We start from the raw sequence: 26,960 nt of genomic DNA, 5'->3' as shown, positions 1-26,960 counted from the left end.
CTGCCCCGAGCTCACACTAGTCCTTTGTGTGCGGATTGTGTCCCGGCCTCTGTGCAGCCGCCTCCCGCCGATGCCGCCGACCCTGTGGAGCCTAGTCTCCCTGAGTGGGCAGCTTCCCTGTCACGATCTATGGATTTTCTAGTCAGGGCGGTCGATTCCCTCCCGGGCCCCCCTTCAGATCAGTCCGCGTTGTACTCGGGCGACGGTACGGATCCGTCCACCTGCAGGGGGCGTACTCTATCTCCCCCTTCTCGGGGTTCCAGAAAACGGGTACATGTTCCTTCCCCTGACCACGGCCCAGTTGGTTTTTCAGCGTCGGCGACCTCCGCTTACCGGTCCCCTTCTCCAGACAACCCAAACGATTCGGAATATGAGTCCGACGATTCCTACGTTCAGAATTTCTCCCCCTCCCAAGAGACACTCGACTCTCTCATCGAGGCGGTCAACCAGACCCTGAAGGTGACCGAGGAATCGGCATCCGCGCCCGAACACGTCGTGTCGTTCAAAAAGTCTAAACGTGTCCAAAAGGTTTTTGTCACTCATCCTGAGTGCAAGGAATTTGTGCAAAAACATAGGGATCGTCCCGATAAACGTTTCATGGGTCAAAAGCCCATAGAGGCCAAATATCCTTTTTCTCAGGACCTAATCAAGGACTGGCTGCAGTCCCCCTCAGTGGACCCTGCTGTGTCACATCTCGCTTCCAAAACCATCCTGTCCCTGTCAGACGGCTCCTCTGTTAAGAACCCCTCTGACCGCCAGATTGATTATCTGGCTCGTTCCGTCTTCGGGGCCACAGGAGCCTCCCTCTTCCCATCCTTCGCTGCCTCCTGGGTGGCTAAAACTATGGTCGCTTGGGCCGAGACTCTATCCTCGACCATGCAAGCTAGAGATTTACCTCCAGAAGCGGTCAACCTGGCTAACCAGATAGCCCAGGCTGGGGACTTCGTAGTCAATGCCTTAATAGACGCAGCCAATTGCGCGGCACAGGCAGCCGCGAATGCAATCTCCATTAGAAGAGCCCTGTGGCTCAGGGATTGGCGAGCAGATTCGGCCTCCAAGCGCTCTTTGACTTCTCTGCCCTACCAGGCTGGTCGTTTGTTTGGAGAAAAACTAGACCAAATGATCTCGGATGCCACCGGGGGAAAAAGTAAATTTCTTCCTCAACAAAAGCCTACCCGGCCGTTTCGGTATCAACAACAATGCCGATTTCGGCCTTTTCGTAACAACACCAACTGGTCTTCCTCTCCCTCTACCTCCGCATCAGGGCAAGGCCCGCGTGGTGGCCGAGGCCCCCAGGTCTCTTACAGACCTAACCGTAATTGGAAACCCAGACCGAGACCACCCGGATCTAAGGGATCCACATCCCATAGATCCTCCACGCAATGACTCCTTGCGGCTTCCGGGGAGCACCAACAGGGTAGGAGGGCATTTGCTTTTGTTCCGCCAGGCCTGGCTCTCAGTCGTTTCCGAGGAGTGGGTCAGGGAACTGATGTCCACCGGATACAAAATAGAATTTTCTTCCCCCCAACCCCCCACTCGACGCGCTTCTTCCAGTCTTGCCCTCCAAAATCAAAGACAGCAGCTCTTCTTCAGGCCATACGGGCACTTCAAGGGGACGGAGTCATCATTCCGGTTCCCCTAGACCAAAGGGTTCTACTCGAACCTATTCGTTGTCCCAAAGAAAGACGGATCGCTCCGTCCGATCCTGGACCTAAAACTGTTAAACAAATTTGTAAAGATCCGTCACTTCAGAATGGAATCCCTCCGATCTGTGGTCGCGTCCATGGAAAAAGGAGAATTCCTGGCGTCCATAGACATCAAGGATGCTTACCTCCACATCCCAATTTTTCCTCCGCATGAACAGTTCCTCCGCTTCGCATGTTGCGGAGAACACTTCCAATTTGTGACCCTGCCTTTCGGTCTCGCCACCGCCCCCAGAGTACCTCGACGACCTACTGATAAAAGGTCCTTCTTACCCAGCCTGCGAAGAGTCCGTCGTTCTCACGGTGGATACTCTGTCGCCTGGGTTGGAAGATAAACTTCGAAAAATCTCCAATTCCGGCCCAAAGGATCTCCTTTCTTGGGATGACCCTAGACACTTCTCGCGGTCTGGTCATCCTCCCTCAAGACAAGGCCTTGGCCTTGCAGCAGGGAGCTCAGAGTCTTTCCCGTCCAGTCTCCCACTCCATCCGGTTCAGCATGCGCATTCTCGGGCAGATGGTAGCAGCCATGGAAGCGGTTCCATTTGCGCAATTTCACCTTCGCCCCCTCCAGCATGCGCTACTGTCGGCGTGGGACGGCAATCCGTCCTCCCTCGATCGCCGCTTCATCCTGTCCCCACGGGTCAGGAAAACCCTCAGGTGGTGGACGTTAAAGTCCTCCCTAACCCAGGGAAGGTCTTTTCTCCCTGTGCGGCGGCTGGTGGTGACCACCGATGCCAGCCTCATAGGCTGGGGGGCGGTTTTCAACCATCACACAGCTCAGGGGCGGTGGTCCACTCGAGAGTCTCGCCTTCCCATCAATTTCCTGGAGATACGAGCTATCAGACTTGCATTGTTCCAGTTCCACCACCTTCTGGCGGGTCACCCAGTCAGAATCCAGTCCGACAACGCCACAGCCGTGGCGTACATCAACCGTCAAGGGGGAACCCGCAGCAAGATGGCTATACTCGAGGTATCTCACATCCTGCACTGGGCGGAATCCAACCATTCGCCCATCTCAGCGATCCACATTCCAGGTGTGGAGAATTGGGCGGCGGATTTTCTCAGCCGCCAGGGTCTCGCCTCGGGCGAGTGGTCCCTTCACCCGGAGGTTTTCCAGCAGATTTGTCATCGCTGGGGGACCCCGTGTGTGGATCTCATGGCATCCAGGTTGAACAACAAGGTTCCACAGTTCTTTGCACGGTCACTCGACCCACGGGCCATCGGAGTAGACGCCCTGGTCCTGCCTTGGCGTCAATTCCGCCTCCCGTACATTTTTCCCCCTCTTCCCCTACTGCCGAGGGTCATCAAGAAGATCAGGGCAGAGGGGGTACCAGTGATCCTCGTCGCACCGGACTGGCCACGCCGCGCATGGTACGCGGAACTGGTTCAGCTGGTCGCCTACGTTCCCTGGCGTCTTCCAGATCGCGTGGATCTTCTTTCACAGGGCCCGATTTACCACCAGAACTCAGGGCCCTGTCTTTGACGGCCTGGCCGTTGAATCCTGGATTCTAGGCCAAGCGGGTTTCACTCCCAAGGTGTCTTCCACCATGATCAGAGCTAGGAAACCTGTATCCATGCGCAGTTACCACCGTACCTGGCGTATTTTCTTCTCATGGTGCGACGCACAGGGGCGATCTCCCCTTGTGTTTTCTATCCCTGCCATATTGGATTTTCTCCAATCTGGACTAGAGTCGGGACTTGCTCTTAGTTCTCTAAAGGGTCAGGTTTCGGCATTGTCAGTCCTTTTCCAGCGAAAGATTGCCAATAGATTGCCGGTGAGGACTTTTTTCCAGGGAGATTCCCGTGTGGCGCCTCCCTACAAAATGCCCTTGGATTCGTGGGATCTTAATTTAGTTCTCGGAGCCCTTCAGGAGTCTCCCTTCGAACCGCTACAGGACGTTTCCCTGACCTTCCTCTCTTGGAAGGTAGTTTTCCTAGTGGCCATTACGTCCATCAGGCGGGTTTCGGAGTTGGCTGCTCTCTCCTGCCACCCTCCGTTTCTAATTTTTCATCCGGACAAGGCGGTATTGAGGACCTCTCCCGCTTTTCTGCCCAAGGTTGTTTCTTCTTTCCACCTCAACGAGGAGATTGTTCTGCCTTCGTTCTGTCCGGCACCGGTGCACCGCATTGAAAAGTGTCTGCACACTCTTGATGTGGTATGGGCTCTTCGTCCGGACGTCTCGTGGACGGCTCCCTTCCGCACGTCGGATGCCCTGTTTGTTCTTCCAGAGGGACCACGGAGGGGTTCTCCCGCTTCCAAAGCCACTCTAGCCAAATGGATTCGGTCGGTTATTCAAGAATCCTATCGTGCCAAAGGTGTTCCTTTCCCAGCTGGGATCAAGGCCCACTCTACTCGGTCGGTGGGCGCCTCGTGGGCCATTCGGCACCAGGCGTCAGCACAGCAGGTCTGCAAGGCTGCGACATGGTCCAGTTTGCACACTTTTACCAAACATTACCACATTAATTCTCTCTCTTCTGCAGACGCCGCCCTTGGCAGGCGCATTCTGCAAGCGGCAGTTCCTTAGCCGTAAGCCAGTGGTACATGGGGTATTAGCATATTGCTCCCCACCCAGGGACTGCTTTTGTACGTCCCATGGTCCTGTGTCCCCCAATGAGGCGTAGGATGAAAGGAGATTTTTGTGTACTCACCGTAAAATCTTTTTCTCTGAGCCAATCATTGGGGGACACAGCACCCACCCTGTTAGCCTGTTTGGCTTGTTGTTACTTCTTGGTTTTTGACATAGTTTGTCTTTTGTTCATGCTCCTACTGCTTTACTACCAAACTGGTTGAAATTGTAGCCAGTGAAGGGGTGTATACTGCAGAGGAGGAGTTAATCTTTTTTTCTACTTAGTATCCTCCTAGTGGCAGCAGCATAACACCCATGGTCCTGTGTCCCCCAATGATTGGCTCGGAGAAAAAGATTTTACAGTGAGTACACAAAAATCTCCTTTTCTCAGCAATGAGGACACTATTAATACTGACCAAATCAGCAACTCCATGTCACGGGATTACTGCCACAGTGTGGAGCCAGAAGACTGCAGCGTCTGATTGCTCCTACTCCAGCACTGAGAAGAAGCACTTGTTTATTTTAAATGTTTATTTCTTCTGGCAGATCAGTGGTTAATTGGCCATGTTGGAAATGCCTGTGTTCACAGCTGAGCTTGGTTAGCCACTCCTTTCCCCTTTTATAATCTTCGCTGTGTTGCAAATACTTATCAGATTAAGCATTTGCTCAATGACTAATGGAGGGAGAGGAGCTTATATGAGGAGAGTTGGAGTAGTTATGTGACTGTTTTTTGATTTGTATGTTTGGTAATTCCCTATCCTTCTCAATTTTAGTTCATTCCCCAACCTCCACACCCCATTGCATTCCTTTGTTTTTTTATGAGTGAATATTTTGTATGCCTGGAGTTTTCTGTTAACCATTGTTTGTGTTGCCTTGTTTGTCGGGTTGGTGTACTACGGTGCACAGTAGCCCCCCTCTTCCCTGGGTGGGGGAAGAGAACAGACGGAGGTCTAATTTAGGAGATAAGGCAAGGGTGGAGGCCCCGGCATCTTCACCTTCAGAAGTATCCCGGGGAATAGGGTGAGCTAGGTCACCCCCTAGTTTTAGGAACTGGGAAGGAGCCCCTGGTCCTGGGTCATCCGACAGCTGTGTCGTGACACTCCACTTGCCAATATTTTGGCCCATACTAGCAAGGAACTTCCATTGCCACTTATTATTACACTCATCTCTAGCTCTTCTGCAAACACACTGCTTTCTGTTAAAGCCAAATTTTTCACATTTTGACTCCTCAGTTCAGAGAAACCTGCTGACCTTTTTCTGCACCCCAATTTCTATGTTTGTGCGCACAGATGAGTCACTTGCCTTGTTTCATGTCAAAGGTATGGTTTCTGGCCACATTTCTACCATGAAGACGATTGGATCCAGCTACATTCTGCTGGTTGCTACCAGTTCTGAGCTGATTGCACTGGTGGACATATTCGTATCTCGGAGGGAAGTAAACATGACGTGTCTTTCATTTGCTGCACTAAGATTCCTTGGCCAGCCACTGTGTCCACAGTCTGCAATGTTACTCATTTCTTGGTGTTGTCATTGCTATCAGGAGGCATGGGGTTTAAATTTATTCTGCAGTAGGCCAACTACCCCAAACATACAGTCAATGTCAAGAAGAACTATCTTCAGCGTAAAGAAGAATGAGTCCTGAAATTGATGATATTCCTCCACTAAGGCCTGAACTCAACATCATCTAATGGAGAGACAGCTGGATTTCCGCATGCCTACATCTACAGAAGATCTGTGCTTCTGCAAGATGTCTGGAACAACATCCCTGTGGAGTTTCTTCAAAAACTGTCTACAAGTGGACCAAGAAGAATTGATGCTGATATTGAAATATTGATTTAATATAGATTTCTCTTTTGTTCACTCACTTTACATTTTGGTAATTGATATAAATAAACTATTGACACTTCTATTTTTGAACGCTTTTTACTTTGCAGCATTTTTTACATGTGAATAAATCTTTTGGACAGTGCGGAATCTTAGCGAATATAGTGTGCCTCTGTGTTCTTTGGTATACATTTATTTACCAAAAATATATATATGGAATACTCACACACAAATCATTATAGGCTTTGCTCACAGGAAGCAGTGTATACAATCACTGACTTTTTTTCATGTTTTTTTTTCTTCTGGGAATGGTTTTTCTTCTCACAGAATGGGATCTAATCCCATCTGTGATGCTAATAAACGGATTCAGCGCAGAGCAGAAATATATCCGAAAGAACAGAGCTGGAAAAATGTAATCTTGCTGAAATCCCCTTTTCTTTATATTTCCACATTAGGTAATTTTACATAGTAATGAATCTGATATCTAATGATAGAACAAAATCTTTGACACTTATTCAGTTGCTTCATAACGACTTCTCCATTCTTTCTTCCAGAGGGCAGTGGAAGCACCAGAGGAAGTGGTAACAGCAATGCCAGAGAGATCAAGATAAAAAAGACTAAGAAAAAAATAAGGAAAGATGAAGAGAGTGATGAGGAGCCCCAGACTGCTAGCACAAGTATGTTCCATGCTGTATATTTACAGGGAATGTGAGATTTGAATAACCCATAACATAACATGCATTTCTAGATATTTTCGTGGTAAGTTATAGTCCCTGGCACAGCTCAGATTTGTAATTCATTGTATCCAGTGGCTTCCATCTTGGCTTGTTTGCCAGTGTACACATCCTTCATAGCAGGATACATATTACTTCTTATTTATAAGGAGTCATTAAACATGGTCGTTTTTTTTTTTGAGTAGTAAAATTGATAAATCCTACATGTGCTGGTCTAGTAAGATGTGACACCTTAATGATGTTGTATTTTCTGTGTTAATTACCGATTTACAACAGATAAACCAAAGGAGCGTGAGGTCCCATTTATGTCTCTGGACGAAATTGAAGATATTTTAAGAAAACACGTTCCAGATGCTCCAGACGAGCTGGTCAGTGAGCTCTCCAAAAACTTAATAAGGTCAGTCACTCAGTTTGCTTTTCATCCTTCGTCTACGTTGTTGGGTGAAATACTATTTAATACAATGCAGATTGGTGATAAACTTTTTTTTTTTTTTTCTTTCTTTGGTGGGAGGGGTTTCCATTTTATTTTTGTTCATTATTGTATGATGAGAATTAACTGAGCCCCATACTATTCTCCCCCCATCATGCTTTCTGTGTGGGGCCCACCCTGTTGGCATCCTTTATCTGGTAGATTGAGATTTAGGCATCATACTGTCAATGTTGAATGCTTTAACCCCTTCCCGACCTCCGCCGTACTAGTACTGCTCTGCGGGAGGTGCATTTCTGCCCAGAGCAGTACTAGTACGGCACCGCCATTTTCCGTTCACAGCGCGGCATCGCGCGGTGACCGGGTTCCGATGGCTGCTGTCCCTGACAGCAGACCATCTCTGCACGTAGCCCCAGGGGGCTGCACCGCCCAACCCACATCGGCGATCGCTTTGATTGGCTGGTCAATTCTGACCAGCCAATCACAGCAATGTGACAATAAAGTTATTGAAAAACAATAAAGTTATTGAAAAACAAAAAAGCATGTGACCGGCTGTGATCTGTGCTGAGTGATGTAGCACCAATCACAGCCGTCACAGTGGGTGGGATGATCCCCACCTCACCTCACCAGATTAACCCCTATGGTGCTGATTGGCTGAACAATAGCTTCTAGCTAATCCACGCCAAAGGGGTTAATTTAAAATAGCGATCACCGCCCTGCACACCATCTTTACCTCAGATTTGGCATGCAGAGTGGTTGTCCAAGTTCCTCTGTGTCTCACCTGAGAAAAGAATTCATTGGTGGCCAGTGTGATCAACTCGGCGATCTCCTGCTTCATCCTCCAGCTTCCTGCTGTGCTCTCTGCTTTTTGCTGCAATCTGCCTGCTGTGTGACTCCTGTGATCACAGCAGAGCAGCAGTACATCCCCCACAACTTTCCCATCCCCCCATCCCTGTTCCAGTACCCCCTCCACCTACCCTTCCCCCACCTCCAATTGATTTTTTAGCTCACTTTTTTGCGCTTTGTTCCTGTACGCGGCGTCCTGCGCAGAGCATTCGTGCTCTTCCCGTGACTGCAGCGCTCTGACCAATATCGCTGCTGATCAGAGACTGCGCCACGGGATTTTTTTTTTTTAGATAGCATAGCGTACATTGCAGGCTAAGCGACGTCCAATTTTTTTTTTTTAATTTTTTTTTTTAGAAAAAAATAGTAGTAGTTAATACAGTGTAGCTTTAGACGTAGCGTATCCGGCGTCAGTGTTTGGTGACGTCCCCTTTCCCAGCCCCCCATCCCTGTTCCAGTATCCCCTCCAATTGAATTTTTAGCGCACTTTTTTTGCGCTTTTTTTGTGTGCGCTGCATCCTGCGCAGAGCATTTGTGCGCTTCTTGTGTCCGCAGCGCTCTGACCAGTATCGCTGCTGATCAAAGACTGCGCCACAGGAATTTTTCTCTTTTTAGCTAGTTAGCCTAGCGGACATCACAGTCTAAGTGACGTCCGATTTTCTTTTTTTTTTTTGTAGAAAAAAATAATAATTGTAGTTAGTAAAGTTGTAGTTTTAGACGTAGCAAGGTAGCATAGCTGGCGTCACAGCGTTAGTGATGACTGATCTTTTATAGAAAAAAAAATCATATAAAGTAGTTTTATAGGTAATGTATTAGGTCTAGTCGGCGTCAGTGTTTGGTGACTTCTGATCTTGTTGTATGGAAAAAAAAAAAATCGTACAGAGTAGTTTTATAGGTAGTGTGTTCGGTTTTGCCTGCGTCAGTGTTTGTTGCTATCCCCGAGTAATTTCTAGTGCATTAGGAGAGCTACGTCACATTGTTGCTGACGTCCGTTTTTCTTTTGTAAAAAATAATTATTTGCAGCGGGTAAAGTTATAGGGAGGCCATTAGTGTAGTGAACGTCTAATTTTTTTTTTTTAAACAAACTTTTTTTTTTTTTTTACATCTGATTTTTCTTTTCTACATTTTATCTCTACTTTTTTTTTCTCTGTTTTTTTTTTATAATAAATTGTACCCTATTACACAAGCTCCACACATTACACGTGTAAAAGCACCACTTACATACACATCCCCAAGGTTTGGGGGGAAAAAAAATATGGCCCATTCGTCAAAAAGGTGCTTTTCACCAGAGGAGGCTTCCGACACGGATTCGGCCAGTGAGGAAGATCCCACATTCCTCTATTCCTCCTCCTCCTCATCTGGTGAGGTGACAAGGCGCCCTAGGACCCAGGCAACTCCTGCAGCAATCGATCCCGTATGGATTGCACCCCCTGAAAATTATCAGCCCATCATTCCGGATTTCAGCAGCAGCTCAGGAATCCAGTTTGACACCACTGGCCTTACTGAAATTGACTTCTTCAAATTATTTTTCAGTGAGGAAATAATAATACTTACGGTATCCCAGACGAACTTGTATGCCCAACAATTTTTCACGTAAAATCCCACGTCATCATATGCCAGATGGACCCCCGTAAATGCAGCAGAGATGATATTTTGGGGAATTGTGCTGCATATGGGCATAATAAAAAAAAAACAGCAGAGATTTGTCAGTACGGGCATATTGATATTCTCTACAGTACACTGGTATTCCGCATGGCCTGTCCTGGGGGTGGGTGGGAAAATTGTGTGGGAATTGCTGCACCCACTGCTGGATAAGGGTTATCACCTCTACATTGATAACTTTTACACCAGTGTCCCACTCTTCAAGGCCCTCTCTGCCAGAGGTACAGCTGCATGTGGCACCGTGCGAAAAAATCAGCGAGGCCTCCCTAAGCCGCTAATTGGGTAAATGCTGAGAAAAGGGGAAAGCAGAGCCAAATGCAGCGACAACATGCTGGTGGTTAAGTATAAGGACAAAAGGGATGTCCTTATCCTGACCACCATGCACCGTGACAACAGCACCCTTGTCACTGTTCGTGGGACCACAACACAAGTCCCAAAGCCAGATTGTATCTTGTATTGCAATCAGTACATGGGGGTCATAGATCTTTCAGATCAGGTCCTCCAACCATACAGTGCCATGCGAAAACCCAAAGTATGGTACATAAAATTGGCCGTGCACATTGTACAGATGGCACTGTACAATGCTTTTGTGGTGTTCAGATCTGCAGGTAATACGGGGACCTTCCTTCAGTTTCAGGAGGTAGTTATCAAGGCCCTAATGTTTGGCACTCGGGGATGTTGAGGGTCCCAGTACTTCTGAATCTGATAGTGCCCGTATTGTCCCAGGTCAACATTTCCCAGGACAGGTTCCCCAAACAGCGAGGACAGGCCGATCACAAAAGCGGGCAGAGTATGCTCCAAGAGGGGAATACGAAAGGACTCAACGTAACATTGTGAAACCTGCCCTGAGAAACCTGGCCTCTGCATTAAGGATTGTTTCAAAGCATACCACACGTCCACAAATTAATAAAATTTGTTTATACCTTGTTGACACAACACACTTTTATAAATCTGATGTACCCCGCACATCTTGCATAACACCACATTATAAATTCATACACCAGTAAAACCAAAAGCATTATCAATACTATAATACTATGCCTCTAGATAAATTCCTTCAGGGGTGTAGTTTCCAAAATGGCATCACTTGTTGGGGTTTTCCAATATTTAGGCACATCAGGGGCTCTGCAAACGCAACATGATGCCTGCAGACCATTCCATCAAAATCTGTAATCCAAAACGTCACTCCTTCCATTCTGAGCCCTGCCGTGTGCCCAAACAGTGGTTTTTCCCCACATATGGGATATCGGCGCACTCAGGAGAAATTGCACAACTACTTTTGTGGTCCATTTCCTCTCCATTTTCTCTTTTTACACTTGTGAAAATCGTTGCTGAAAAATCATTTTTGTGGAAAAAATGTAATTTTTTTTTTTTATTATTATTTTCACAGCTCTAAGTTCTAAACTTCTGTGAAGCACCTAGGGGTTCAAAGTGCTCACCACACATCTAGATAAGTTCCTTGATGGGTCTAGTTTCCAAAATGAGGTCACTTGCTGGGGTTTTTCAATGTTTAGGCATATCAGGGGCTCTTCAAACGCCACATGGCATCCGCTATCTAACAACTCCAAACAATTTTGCGTTCAAAAAGTCAAAAGGTGCTCATTCCATTCTGAGCCCTGCCATGTGCCCAAACAGTGGTTTTCCCCCACATATGGGATATCGGCTTAATCAGGAGAAATTGCACAACTACGTTTGTGGTCCATTTTCTCCTTTTACACTTGTTAAAATAAAAAAAATTGTTGCGGAAATATAATTTTTGTGACTAAAAAGATAAATGTTCATTTTTTTCCTTCCACGTTCCTTTAGCTGCTGTGAAGCACCTGAAGGGTTAATTCACTTCTTGAATGTGGTTTTGATCAGCTTGAGGGGTGCAGTTTTTAGAAATGTGTCACTTTTGGATATTTTCTTTCATATAGACCCCTCAAAGTGACTTCAAATGTGAGGTGGTCCCTAAAAAAATTGGTGTTGTAAAATTTGTTGAAAAAATGAGAACTCGCTGGTCAACTTTTAACCCTTATAACTTTCTTTCTAACCCCCAAAATTTTTTTCCCACAATTGTGCTGATGTAAAGTAGACCTGTGGGAAATGTTATTTATTAACTATTTTGTGTGATATGACTCTCTAAAAATTAAAAGTTTGAAAATTGCGAAACTTTCAAAATTTTCGCCATATTTCAATTTTTTTCACAAATAAACGCAAGGCATATCAAAGAAATTTTACTGTTATCATAAAGTACAATATGTCACGAGAAAACAGTATCAGAATCACCAGGATCCTTTGAAGTGTTCCAGAGTTATTACCTCATAAAATGACAGTGGTCAGAAGTGTAAAAATTGGCAGTGTCAGAAAGGTAAAAGCAGGCTGGGTCTTGAAGGGGTTAACCCCTTCATGTCATTTGACGTAGTTAAATGTCATGGTCGGATAGGAGTTCCCGACTAATGATGTATAGGTACGTCATAGCGTTCGTGTGTGGCACAGGGGCTGTGCCCGGGTGATCGTCATTGGGAACTCTGCTTCGGTTGTCAATGCTTGGAACGGTGCGGGCACTGCCCCTGAGTGTTTAACCCCCTAAATACCGAGACCGATATTGATCGCAACATTTGGGAGGGGGGGGGGTCCTCCCTCTCCATTCCGAGCGGCACATCCATGACATCGTGAATGTCCAGTTGTCATCATGAAATTCCAAGGCCATCGTGACTACCTCCGGGCCTGCCAGTGACGGTGGTCTGCTTGGAGCATGGTCTAAGAGGCTTTTGTCCATGTAATACTGCATTATACCAGCTAGTAGAGTAATGAAAGTTAAAGTCCCTTACAGGGATTAAGTAAAAAAGTAAAACAGAAATAAAATAAAAAAAATCACAAAATAATTTAAAAAAATTATGAAGATATTATACTCAGAAATACATATATTTATGTAAAAAAAAACAAACATTTTTTTCACATATTTGGTATCACCATGTCCGGAACAACCTGATCTATAAAATGTCTCACTAGTTAGTCCCTACAGTGAAAAAAATAACTAAAAAACATAGCAAAACGCTATGCTTTTTCATCATGCCACCGAACAAAACGTGGAACAAAATGCAATCAAAAAGTCAAAAGTAAATAAAAATTATATATCTGAAAACGTCATATAGTCCCGCAAAAAAAAACAAGCCACCATACATCTCAGTCAGTAGAGTAATAAAAAAGCTATATTTCTCAGAACATTGCGATGCTAAAACAATTTTTTTTTCTATAAAATAGTTTTTGTGTATGAGCCACAAAACAAAAAACAAAACAAAAAGATATAAATGTGGTATCACTGTAATCGTACTGACCCGAAAAATAAAGCTGTGTTATCAATTTACCACACCGTGAACAGAATGAAAAAATAAAATAAATTCCTGATTTGCTGGTTTTTGTTCATTCTGCCTCCCAAAAATCAGAATAGAAAGCAATCAAAAAATGTTATGTACCTGAAAATGGTATCCATAAAATGTCAACATGTTTCTTAAGGTACCGTCACACTCAGCAACTTTGCAAAGAGAAGGACAACAATCCGTGATGTTGCAGCGTCCTGGATAGCGATCTCGTTGTGTTTGACACGCAGCAGCGATCTGGATCCCGCTGTGATATCGCTGGTCGTAGCTAGAAGTCCAGAACTTTATTTCATTGCCAGGTCGGCATGTATCGTCATGTTTGACATCAAAAGCAACCATGCCAGCAACGAGCATAGGGCCCCTACATGTGTGTCGGATCGGTACACTCCGGCTGTTTGACATGGAGCTAACAACCAGCAAGAACGAGAAGTGAGTCGCCATTACGTCACTGGATCGCTCCTGCATCATTCTGGTGTTGCCGTGTTTGACGTCTCTACAACGACCTAAACAGCGATGCTCCAGCAATCTAGTTTAGGTCGGCTCGTTGTCTATATCGCTGCAGCGTCGCTGAGTGTGACGGTACCTTTAGACTGCAGAGGTTGGCACCATTGCGCAGGTGTAGGGTGCCAACCTCCGCAGCAATGTAAGGACAAGTTGGTTCCATATAGCGAACCTTTTTTTGGTTTCCTTTTATGAGGTTTTTTTTTTTTTCATTATACGTTGGCCTTTAGGGTTATGCACATTATATGCAACTCCTATATTTCGCATGTTAAACCCTGGGGTGACATTGGATTTCCACTATAGGAGATCATAGTTGAACACTTTCTTAGTTTCTACCTTATCTCCCCTGTTAGGGCCCTACAGTGTCAGACAGGGCAAGCCAATGTTTAAGCGTGGGCGCCACTGCGCAGGATAAGGGTACCAACCTCCGCAGTTAGGCAGGGTTACTCTAGGCCATTAATAGTGCACATCTATGCCTTCTGTTGTTTTTTTTTCTTTTTAGGTGAGTGACCATGTGTTGGCCTCTATATTATGACTGTTTATAGATTACTCTTTTTTATTAACATATCTTTGAATAAAAGTGATGTTTTTTTTTTATATAGTTCAATATGTGGCATTTAGTGTTAAAGTTGGTGAAATATTCTACTTGTTTTTTGCAAAAAAAGCATCTTTTAGTGTGTGACAGTATCCAAACGTAAAAAAGATATAAATCTCGTATCACTGTAATCGTACCAACCTGAAGAATAAAGTAGCCCAATCACTTATACCGCACCAGGAACGGCATAAAAATTGAATATAACCAATTCTTGACCTACCACTGATTTGTTTATTCTGTCTCCCAAATATCGCAGTTAGGCTCAGCTCACATATGTACCTTCGCTCTATGCTGAGCGCTTACAGTTGGGTTTCCATGTAAATCTCTGATTTATGTGATTCAGACAGGTAGATTCCCTATAATGAGGCAGATGGAGGCACTGTGGACGCCATATAGCATATGATCCGGCGCGATCTGTCTTTTTAGGCATGTATAAAAGCGTAGCCCGCAACAGTTTTGTGCACCACTTAAAAGAAGGACACCGCTGAACAGACTAACTCTGTTGCCTTATGATAGTGGATCCCTAGGGGGGGTTTCATCTGGATCACGTCACTTAGAGATTTAGATGGAAATCCCAAAGTAAGTGCTCAACGTAGGGCACAGGGTAAATGTGATCCAAAATGTTATGTAAAATGTTCTGAATACAAGCTTCAAATCAATACACAAAAAATAAAGTCCCTACTCAGCTCAATCATCGGCAAGGCTGGACTGGCAATTCTGGCAAATGCCAGAAGGGCCTGTCGGGTCGTGGGCCGCCTTGTCTGCTACAATGTTAACAGAATTGGTGTTCTCATGATTCCCACACTGTTAAGAGTTGCGATGAAGCACAAAGTCGCTGACTTCGTCACTTATCCCAGCAGGCCACAGGTATCAGTAGAAATATTGGTCATGTAGTAAATCTTGCTTTCCTCCCTCCAGGGTAATATTAGTAATATATCCCATCTGGTGCTTGGGTATGGGGACAACATGGGCCTGTGGGATTTTAAATGCCAGTGCTGAATTTCAGCCCCAGTCCGTACCTGGTCATCGGTAAGTAGAAATATAGGGGGCTTCCATATTACTGGTAGTACAAAGGCTCTGGAAAAGTGATATGACTTTCTTTATCGCCTCTCATTGGGGGACACAGGAACCATGGGTGTATGCTGCTGCCACTAGGAGGCTGACACTATGCAAATAAAAAAGTTAGCTCCTCCTCTGCAGTGTACACCCCACCGACTGGCATTATACTCTTCAGTTTAGCTTAGTGTCAGTAGGAGGTGGACACGGGTCTTTCATTAGACCCTTATCTACCTCAATGTGCGTCGTTCCTTTTCAGGTTTCCGGAGGGATACAGGGTGAACAGTCACACCTGTACTCCCACATTATGGACTATGAGTACGGCGTGTACTGCCACCCCGTATCCTCATAGATCCCACAGCAGGACCAAGATCCTGGCACAGAAGCGTGCTCAGAAGTCCGGTCCTGACTCCGTCCCCCACCCACTCGCCCACCAGAGCCTGTCGGTCGGAGGAGACGAGGACGTCCGTCACCACCTACACGGACGTCTAATACCTTCCACTTCTTAAGGTTAGTACCGACGGCGTGGGAAGTTAGGTGAGTATTTGTGCCCCTATCAGTTAGGGGGCCCTGTGGATCCCCTACGTTTCCTGCGCAGTTTTTCTTTTGAGCAGCGCGGTGCCTTACTGGCAGCCGCACTGCTATTTCTACGGCCGCACTTCTCCACCTGCGGCCGCACCTTTTTCCGAGACCCACCGATCTGGGTGACACTTAGGCCCCATTCCTTCCCGCAGTTTTCCACCGCGGCCGCGTTTTCACAGGCAGTCGCACTGCCTTACCTGCGGCCGCATCCTTTTAATCTTTGCGGCGCGGCCCCCTTCAGGCAGCCGCACCGTTTTCCCCGGCGGCCGTACCTTGGGAGGTGACGCGCGGCCGCGGTCCTATCCAGCGGCCGCTGGCTTCTAATACAGGCCCCGGCTCTTCCCGGGCCTACTTCCGGCGCCGGCATCGGCGCTCCCCCCTTTCCTGCGGCGGCTGCCGCGCCTATCAGCCGGGCGGCGCCCGCACTGTTTTTTGCGCCGCTCCGCCGATTACCATCTTTTCGGCGGTCACCGGCTTCTAATTTAGGCCCCGGCTTTCCCCGGGGCCTACTTCCGGTGACGCGCTCGCCCACTTCCGGTATCATCGGGCGGGCTTTCTCCCGCCCGACAAACTCCGCATTCTCCTCCCACCGGCGCCATCTCGTCTGGCTCCGCCCCTTCCTCCACGCCGCTATGGACGCTTAGGGCACGAGTCTCCTTCATTCTGCCACGCTCCTGCGCCGGGAAACTTCGCAGAGCGCTCGGTCCGGGGACGCAGCACGCCATCTGCGCTGGGGATCCACAGCATCTTCCTGCAGCTCCTGGTATCCGGGCTTTTCGTCTGCCGTGAGTAGCTCTGCACTGCAGACTGACACCCTCCTCTGCCCCACTGTCCCCTAACCTGCTGGCATTTTCTTCAGGGACCTCTTCAAAATGTCTAACTCTAAAGGGGGCCGCTCTCGTCCTCCGACTTCTTCATCTTCTGCCCTAGTCACCTACTTTGCATGTTCGTCCTGTAACAGCAAACTTCCCTCAGGTCAGTCCTCCCCGCTGTGTCAGTCCTGCAGCAATCCGATTGTTCCCACCGCCCAGGATCCCTCGGCTGTTCCGCCCGAGACTGACCCCCCCATCCCAGGCTGGGCCGCCTCTCTGTCACAATCGGTGGCGGATTTAACACGGGTATCTCAAACCCTGGTGTCCGCGCTGGATCGGTTACCCCTGCAGACCCCTGCCGTGGCCAGCGGGTCGCAGGAACCGCCGCCCAAGCCCTCCTTGATAAGCCACAAAAGGTCCAGACAGGAACGTCGGTCTGAGTCCTCTTCGCGCTCCATCTCGCCACTCGGCCCTCCCCTGCGGTCGGCATCTCCTCGACCCTCCTCCCCTGAGTCAGGCGAGGCACTCTCTGATGCGCCCTCGGAGGATATTTCGGAGCTGGATTCTAACCAAATCGCCACCATGAGGGAGATGGTCCAGAATCTCATTGTGGCAGTAAACCAATCTTGTGGCATAAAGGATCCCTCTACGGAACCCGCAGATCAGGCGGTTTCGTTTAGACGGGCCAAACCAGCTTCCAAGTTTTTTGCTCCTCATCCTGAATTCGAGGAAATCATGTCCAGAGAGAGAGAGAACCCCACTAGGCGTTTTCAGAGGGGAAAACGCCTGGGTGTGCTATATCCCTTTTCTCCAGAAGTTACCGCCAATTGGACGGTCTCTCCCTCGGTGGATCCACCTGTGTCCAGGCTGTCCACCAACACGGTGCTTCCTCTGTCAGGCGGAGCATCTCTGAAGGACTCTAATGATAGGGCTATAGAATCCTTTGCGAAGTCAGCTTTTGAAGCGGCTGCAGCGGCCATATGCCCAGCTTTTGCTTCCACTTGGGTTTCTAAATCCATCTCCAAATGGGCCAAAGAACTCCGTCGAGGTATCCTGGACGGGGCGCCTCCCATGCAACTAGCGGAGCTTGCCAACCAGATTTCCCACGCCGGTGAATACCTGGTCTCTGCCTCCCTGGATGTCGCGTCTTGTGCGGCTCAGGCTTCCAGCAATGCCGTTGCCATCCGCCGCACCGTTTGGCTCAAGGCCTGGCAGGCGGATTTATCTTCTAAAAAGTCCCTCACTAGTCTGCCCTTCCAGGGCTCTCGTCTCTTTGGTTCCCAGCTGGATCAAATCATTAAGGACGCCACCGGGGGTACAAGTTCTCTTCTCCCCCAGGCTAAGCCTCGTCGCCCTCCTCCTAGACGGCAGTTTCGCTCTTTTCGGCCCTTTCGTCGCTTCGCTGCGTCAACCTCCTTTTCCCAGCAGCAACAGAGGCCACAGGCACGTCAGGAGAAGAAGGCGGTGTCCTTTAGGCCCACTCCGTCCTGGCGTCCTCGCTATTCCCAGGGTAGATCCTCCAGGCCCAGGACTGGAAGATCCACCTCGGCATGACTCTCGGCAAGACCCCAGCCCACCTCCCAGGTTGGGCGGCCGTCTTCTCTTCTTCAGGGACGTCTGGATTTCCGCAGTGGAGGACGCATGGGTCAGGGAAGTTGTATCCTCGGGATACAAGATAGAGTTCGCCTCCCGACCCAGGGATCGTTTCTTCCAATCCCGTCCTCCAAGAGATCCCGCTCTAGTTCCGGGCTTCTTCGCAGCCATCGCTTCTCTGCTCAAATCCGGGGTAATCGTTCCCGTCCCAGAGAAAGAACGGTTCACGGGTTTCTACTCGAACCTTTTTGTGGTACCGAAAAAAGACGGCAAGGTTCGCCCCATTCTGGACCTCAAATTGCTGAACAGGAGAGTTCGCCTGAGACACTTCAGGATGGAATCTCTTCGTTCAGTAATTGCTTCCATGGAGGCCCAGGAATTTCTATGCTCAATAGATATCCAGGACGCCTACCTCCATGTCCCGGTATTTCCCGGACATCACCGTTTCCTGCGCTTCGCAGTACAACAGGAACACTTTCAATTCGTCGCCCTGCCGTTCGGTCTCGCAACCGCTCCAAGGGTGTTCACGAAGATCATGGCGGCGCTGATGGCAATATTGAGAGTCAGAGGCCTGGTCCTATTTCCATACCTCGACGACATTCTCATCAAGGCTCCGTCCTTTGCTCAGGCCCACGAAAGCCTGTCCATTGTTCTCGACACCTTAGCCCGTTTCGGGTGGCTGGTCAACCGGAAGAAGTCCTGCCTTATCCCTTCTCAGCGCATCATCTTTCTGGGCATGCTTTTCGACACTCGTCAGAGCAGAGTCTTCCTTCCCAAGGACAAGAGATCCACTCTTTGTCGGGACATACGCTTGCTCCAGGGTCCTCGGCCTCCCTCCCTCCGATCGGCCATGAGGGTTTTGGGGAGGATGGTGGCTACCTTGGAAGCGATTCCCTTCGCCCAATTTCATTCGCGACCCCTTCAGCAAGCCATTCTGTCTCAGTGGGACAGGTCTGTCTTCTCCCTGGATCGGCCGATCAGGCTCTCTTCTCGGGTCAAGCGGTCCCTCAACTGGTGGCTGATGTCACCTCTCATCTCCCAGGGCAGGTCCTTCCTTCCAGTTCACTGGCAGGTGGTGACAACGGACGCCAGCCTGATCGGCTGGGGTGCGGTTTTTCGCCACCTGACGGTTCAGGGCCGTTGGTCGTTGCAGGAGTCAACTCTGCCAATCAATGTCCTCGAGATTCGGGCCATCTTTCTGTCCCTCCGCCACTGGGAAAGGATCCTCAGGGGCCTTCCAGTCCGGATCCAGACGGACAACGCCACGGCTGTGGCGTATGTCAACCATCAGGGGGGGACCCGGAGCTCCTTGGCCCCTGCCGAGGTAGCCAAGATCCTCCTTTGGGCAGAGACAACGGTTCCGGTGATATCCGCGGTGCATATCCCCGGCGTGGACAACTGGGCCGCCGACTTCCTCAGCCGCGAGGGCCTCGCGGCAGGGGAATGGTCCTTGCATCCGGAGGTCTTCCATCAGATTTGCCTTCGATGGGGGACTCCGGATGTGGATCTCACGGCGTCTCGAATCAACAGGAAGGTTCCGCAGTTCGTCTCCAGGTCCCGCGATCCTCTCGCAGTGGACGTCGATGCTCTGGCCATTCCTTGGTCACAGTTCGAGCTGCCCTACCTGTTCCCACCCCTTCCATTACTTCCCAAGCTGTTGAAGAAAATCAAAGCGGAAGGGGTGCCGGTCATCCTGATCGCCCCGGATTGGCCCAGGAGAGCTTGGTTCGCGGAGCTCGTCAACCTTCTCGCGGACGCTCCCTGGCGCCTTCCAGACAGGCCCGATCTGCTGTCCCAGGGTCCGATCTGCCACCCGAATTCTCGGTCGCTCAGTTTAACGGCGTGGCTGTTGAGACCGCGGTTTTAAGAGCGTCCGGCCTCTCGGACCGGGTGATTCACACTATGATTCAGGCTCGGAAGCCTTCGTCTTCCAGGATCTACTACCGCACCTGGAAGGCTTACTTCCGTTGGTGCGAGTCCAACCGCGTTCCGCCTATGGTTTTTTCCCTGCCTTCTCTTTTGGCCTTCCTTCAGGCAGGACTGGATTCGGGCCTGGCTCTTAGCTCCCTGAAGGGTCAGGTCTCTGCGCTTTCCATCCTCTTTCAGAAGACCTTGGCCTCTCAGCCACAAGTTAAGACCTTCTTTCAAGGGGTGGCCCATGCTGTCCCGCCGTACAGGGCCCCTGTGGAGGCATGGGACTTAAACCTGGTACTGGACGTTCTGAGGGTTTCCCCCTTTGAACCTCTTAGGGAGATTCCTCTATCAGTTCTATCTTGGAAGGTGACCTTTCTTGTGGCCATCACGTCTATTCGCCGCGTTTCCGAGTTGGCGGCCCTGTCTTGCCGCCCTCCGTTTTTGGTCATTCACCAGGACAAGGTGGTCTTCCGGCTCCCACCTTCCTTTCTTCCTAAGGTGGTTTCCACCTTCCACCTCAACGAGGACATCGTTCTACCTTCTTTTTGTCCAGTTCCGACTCATCCTCTGGAGCGATCATTGAACAAGCTGGACCTCGTCAGGGCAGTGAGGATCTATCTGGACAGAACGTCCACTTTCCGGAAGACGGATTCCTTTTTCGTCATTCCTGATGGCACGCGCAGAGGCCAACCGGCTTCTAAAGCGACTATTGCTCGCTGGATCAGAACGGCAATTCTGGAGGCTTACCGGGTCAAGAACAGAGTGCCCCCTCCTGGGATTAAGGCTCACTCTACCCGGGCAGTCGGCGCCTCCTGGGCGGTGCACCACAGGGCTTCCGCCTTACAGCTTTGCAAAGCGGCAACTTGGTCTTCCATCCACACGTTCGCCAAATTTTACAAGGTCCATACCTACGCTTCGGCGGACGCCGGCCTAGGCAGAAGGATCTTGCAGGCGGCAGTGGTGAGTCCTCTGACCTGATGGAAGTCTGTCTTTCCCACCCGTGGGACTGCTTTGGGACGTCCCATGGTTCCTGTGTCCCCCAATGAGAGGCGATAAAGAAAACAGGATTTTTGGTTGCTTACCGTAAAATCTGTTTCTTGAAGCCTCCATTGGGGGACACAGCTCCCTCCCAATGTTTTCTGTTATCTGTTCTATGACTGTTCTCACGTTACAGTTCTCAAGTTTGTGGTTATGGTTTTTCAACCTTGTTTCATTATCTCCTACTGCTTTCTCACTAACTGAAGAGTATAATGCCAGTCGGTGGGGTGTACACTGCAGAGGAGGAGCTAACTTTTTTATTTGCATAGTGTCAGCCTCCTAGTGGCAGCAGCATACACCCATGGTTCCTGTGTCCCCCAATGGAGGCTTCAAGAAACAGATTTTACGGTAAGCAACCAAAAATCCTGTTTTTCACACCCTAAAGAAATCCAACACGTTTTTGCACTCCCAAATCCAAATGTCCCCCTCCCTTCTGATCTCCACTGTGTGCCTAAACCACATTAAGGCTATGTGCACACGTTGCGGATTTTGCCGCTGCGGGTCCGCAGCAGTTTCCATAGCGTTTACAGTAACCTGTAAACCCTATGGAAACGGCAAACCGCTGTGCACATGCTGCGGGAAAAACCGCGCAGAAACGCAGCGGTTTATAACCCGCAGCATGTCACTTCTTTGTGCAGAATCGCAGCGATTCTGCACCCATAGAAATGCATTGATCCGCTTACTTCCCGCATGGGGCTGTGCCCACCATGCGGGAAGTAAGCGGATAATGTGCGGGTTATACCCGGGATGGAGTAGAGGAGACTCTCCTCCAGGCCCCGGGAACCATATTTGTGGTTAAAAAAAGAATTAAAATAAAAAATAATGTTATACTCACCTCTCAGCGCTGCACGCGGCCGTCCGGTCTGGGTTGCTGTGCGAGCAGGGCCTGCGGTGATGTTGCGGTCATATGACCGTGACGTCACAAAGGTCCTTCTCGCACAGCATCTTTGGAACCGGACCGCCGCCTGCAGCGCCGAGGAGATAGGGACGTCAGAGGGTGAGTATATCATTATTTTTTTATTTTTAACATTACTATTGATGCTGCATATTGCTGCATATGCAGCATCAATAGTAGGAGTAAAATCCCGCAGCGGAACCCGCAGGACAAAACGTGATAAATCTGCAGGGATAACCGCAGCGGGTTTGCCCTGCAGATTTATCAAATCCGCTGCGGGAAAACCCGCAGGGACCCGACGCAACGTGTGAACATGGCCTTGGCATCCACAGGTTTGGCATTTCTAAACCTATAAACAAGGCCTACACCCACCAAAAAGTGTGAAGGTGTACAATAAAGTCAACTAGATTCAGTGCTAAATAACTATAGAAATCATAACCAAAAAGCACCATCAGGAATCAAATATAAAAATATCAAAGCTTTAGGCTATGTGCACACCTTGCGTCGGGTCCCTGCGGGTTCTCCCGCAGCGGATTTGATAAATCTGCAGGGCAAAACAACTGCGGTTCTCCCTGCAGATTTATCGCGGTTTGTTCCGCGTTTTCCGCTGCGGGTTTCCGCCTATACTATTGATGCTGCATATGCAGCAATATGCAGCATCAATAGTAATGTTAAAAATAATAAAAATTGGTTATACTCACCCTCTGATGTCCGGATCTCCTGGGCGCTGCACCCGGCGTTCCGGTTCCAAAGATGCTGTGGGAGAAGGACCCTTCGTGACGTCACGGTCATGTGACCGCGACGTCACCGCAGGTCCTGGTCGCACAGCAACTCTGACCGGACGGCCGCGTGCAGCGCCCAGGAGCTCCGGACATCAGAGGGTGAGTATAACCAGATTTTTTTATTTTTTAACCCCAAATATGGTTCCCAGGGCCTGGAGGAGAGTCTCCTCTCCTCCACCCCGGGTACCACCCGCACATTATCCGCTTACTTCCCGCAACGTGGGCACAGCCCCATGCGGGAAGTAAGCGGTTCAATGTATTCCTATGGGTGCAGAATCGCAGCGATTCTGCACAAAGAAGTGACATGCTGCGGGTTGTAAACCGCTGCGTTCCCGCGCGGTTTTTCCCGCAGCATGTGCACAGCGGTTTGCGGTTTCCATAGGGTTTACATGTTACTGTAAACGCTATGGAAACTGCTGCGGACCCGCAGCATCAAAATCGCGGCGGTTCCGCGGAAAAAAACGCTAAGTGTGAATATAGCCTTAATATGAACAATGTAAAGTCATAAACACAGAAATATATAGGGATGTGACAGGGGTAAGCCAAACTAAGTGGAACCCTAGGAAAAAAAACAGGAACCAACAGGTATATAGAAAATGAATGAATTGCTCTAAGGTATATACATCAATGCATGCAGTGAAGCATATGTATAGTGTAAATCCTTGACGGAATTTAACCAAAGCAGAATACCTCCAAAAGGGCTGCATGCCACATTTGAAAGAAACCCCCGAGCTAAGAGACGTCTAAGTGAAATTCTAACAATTACCTGAAGGTGCCTGGAATCCTGTGGTGCCACTCGTCCCCAACGCGCGTTTCGGCACTCTGCCTTCTTCTGGGGTTTTGCATTACTGTAGCAATGCATCCACCCTTAATTTAGGGAAGCATGAGCTGGGCATAACGTACTGGGCACTGAAACTGCAGATTCACAATTTTTATCTACCAACATCCAATACTACTTGTTTCTGTAAAACACCCATGGAGTTAAAATCATCCCTACACCTGTAGATAAATACCCAGAGGGGTGTAATTTCCAAAATGGAGTCACTTACGGGCTCTATTTCTGGAGTCCGCAAAGTCAACTAGTCTAGGAAAATCTGCGCACCTGGAGGCAAATAGCTCTCCGTCCCTCCCAAGTCTCGCAGTGTGGCTAAGCAGTACTGTACAGCTACACATGGGGTATTGGCATGTTCAGGAGAAATTGTATGACAAGTTTTGGTGACATTTTTATCCGTTTTGCTGTGTGAAAATTTAAAATCTGGGGCTAAAACAAAAGTTTTGTGGTAAAAATTTAACTTTTTTTTTTCTTCCCTGCCCAATGGTATAGAACTCTGTGACCCATCTGTGGTGTCAACATGATCACTGCTGTTTTGGTACCTCGGGGATTCTGCCACTGTGAACCTCAAACCACTCTAGAATTATCTGAAAACCAATATTGCACTTATTCACTTCTGAGCTTTGCACTGTGCCTCAAACGTCGTTTTTGACCACTGAGCTATCGATGCATTCGGGAGAAATTGCACAACAAATTGTAGCATTCATTTTCTCCTATCTTTTTTCAAAAATTAAAAACTTGGGGCCAAAAGCAACATTTCTCCTTCGCCTCATTGGGGGACACAGGACCATGGGTTATGCTGCTGTCACTAGGAGGCTGACACGAAGCTGAGACAAAAAAAGGTTAGCTCCTCCCCTGCAGTATACACCCTCGTACTGGCTTCCAGACACCCAGTTCAAGCTTAGTGTCCGTAGGAGGCACACTGATTTTTCATCTCACGGATTTTTTTCTTTTTAATCTATTCCGGACGAAGGGGGCGACGGATTCTTTCAAGGTCCGATCTCCCCCGAACCAACAACAGGCGAGCACGGGAGTTTCACCTCACCGTATCCTCTCCTGCAACGTGGGAGCCACTGCCTGAGCTGACCTTTTTTTGGGCGACGGTTTTTTTTTTGTTTTTTTTTTCCCTAAAAGGGCGCCGATCTCCCCATGTTGTACAGAGGAGCACTGGTGTTTTACCTCCAGTATTCTCCTCTGCAGCCAGGCCTTTTTATTGCCGGACATCTGCCCTGTCCACCAGGTTCTACCCTCGGCTGTACAGTGGCCCTATCCCTGTGGCGTCCGTGCAGACCACACTGCATCACCAATGTTCTGTGTGACTCAGGTGGTGGACGGTTCCTCTCCACCCCCCTGTCTGGGGCTGGTGGATGGAGGCTTCCCAACCCCTGCACCGTCCCAGCCATCCTAAGGCTCCTCTCACCTCCTCGGGGTAAGTGTCTCGTGGGGGATGGGGGGGGGTCGCCGGCGGTCCGGAGGGCTCCTCCTAAGCATGGCACATTGGTGGGCTGTAGCACAGTATCGGTGGGCTGTAGCGTCGGCACTTTGCGGCCGCGCGCCGGGCCGAGGCCGCAAATTTAGCCCCCGGCTTCGGCCTAGCCGCTGGTCGCCGCCGATAGGCTCCGCCCACCCCTGCGCGTCATCGGCGGCGCCGCCCCCGGTCCCTGGCGCTTCTCGCAGCCGCCGAGATCTCTCTCCTGATCTCGGCGGCCATCTTGGTCCTCACTGCACGCCGCAGCTCCAGCTCTGCCGCATCTCGGTGTCACAGCGCCCACGTGCAGCCAGTTTCCTAGCTCAGGCTTCACAGTTCGGCTTCACAGGACAGCGGGACACAGGACCGGGGTAAGGAGACATCGTCAGCTTCTCCTCTGCAGCGTCGCCCTCTGCTTCCCAGGCACGGTCATAGATTATAGTCCCTGTGGATTTTCTTGCATTAGAATCATGTCGCAGTCAAGGTCCAAAAAATCCTCTAAGGTGCATACGACCTTTTTTTCTGCGTGTACCACCTGCCAGGCCCCACTTCCTAGGCCTCAAAGTTCTCCCCTCTGCTCTGCCTGCGATGCTCCATGTGCCCAGGAGCCCTCCACCGCCACCGACTCTGGCTTACCTAGTCCCCCCCCGTGGGTCGCTTCACTCTCGCAGTCCGTGGATTTTTTAGCCAACGCCATCAAATCCATTCAAAATCCTCCCGGGGAACGGGGTAATCCGTTACAGGCGTTAAGAGATCCCTCCATAGCAGGGGAATCGTCGGCCAGCAGGGGCCGCTCTCCACTTAAAGAGGCACGGTCATCCAGAAAACGGATCCGCACTACCTCTCCTGAGCGCTCTCCTCGCCGCTCACTCTGGCAGCTCCACCTCTCGCTCACCCTCTTTGGGGGCTCACAGCGTTCACGACTCTGAACATGAGTCCGAGGTATCATTGGACCCGGAGGCTCCGGAGTTCAGAGCTACGGTTGACTCCCTCATTGTAGCAGTCAATCACGCACTTAAGGTGGATGATAACGCTAATTCCGCTCCGGAACACGCGGTCTCTTTTACCAGATCCAAACGTTCCCACAAATCTTTTGCCTCTCATCCAGCCTTTCTGGATATAGTCAGGCGTCACAGGGAGCGTCCAGATAAGCGTTTCACGGGTAAGAAGGACCTGGTATCGAAGTATCCCTTCTCAGCGGATCTCGTGAAAGACTAGACGGATCCCCCTTTAGTAGATCCGCCGGTCTCACGCCTAGCTTCTAAAACGCTTCTTTCAGTTCCGGAGGGCGGTTCAATTAAGAGTCCCACTGAACGCCAGCTAGACTCTTTAGCTCGTTCAGTGTATGAAGCCTCTGGCTCTTCCCTGTCCCCCTCCTTCGCCGCGGCTTGGGTGACCAAGGCTATGGTTTCCTGGGCGGACGCTCTAGCGAAATCCATTCAGGAACAGGACCTCCCGTCTGAGATGGCGGACCTGGCTAAGCAGTTAGCCATGGCTAGCGATTATGTAATGTACGCATCTCTCGACGCAGCGAATTGCGCAGCATCGGCGGCTTCTAACGCCATCGCTATTAGAAGGGCTCTTTGGCTCAGAGAGTGGCGCGCAGACTCCTCTTCTAAAAAATCCCTGATCTCTCTCCCTTTTCAAAGCGGGCGCCTTTTCGGCGAAAAGCTTGACCAGCTTATTTCCGATGCCACGGGGGGAAAGAGCAAGTTCCTTCCCCAACAGAGGCCCAAGGCGGCTTTCCAGCGCCAGCCTTACTTTCGCTTT

General features: G+C 49.5%; 1 protein-coding gene across 1 annotated transcript in view; it reads left to right on the top strand.

Annotated features, from left to right (window-relative positions):
• UFL1 (UFM1 specific ligase 1) overlaps positions 1-26,960 on the top strand; it is a 103,454-nt gene that overhangs the window by 50,590 nt on the left and 25,904 nt on the right. Inside the window, exons 12-13 of the mRNA XM_069726345.1 lie at positions 6,649-6,771; positions 7,105-7,225. Coding sequence (XP_069582446.1) covers positions 6,649-6,771; positions 7,105-7,225 — 244 coding nt within the window. The remainder of the gene's footprint in view (positions 1-6,648; positions 6,772-7,104; positions 7,226-26,960) is intronic.

The sequence above is a fragment of the Ranitomeya imitator genome, chromosome 5 (genome assembly GCF_032444005.1).
Source record: "Ranitomeya imitator isolate aRanImi1 chromosome 5, aRanImi1.pri, whole genome shotgun sequence".
In the NCBI taxonomy this organism is placed as follows: domain Eukaryota; kingdom Metazoa; phylum Chordata; class Amphibia; order Anura; family Dendrobatidae; genus Ranitomeya; species Ranitomeya imitator.
This window is presented reverse-complemented; position numbering and strand designations above follow the sequence as displayed.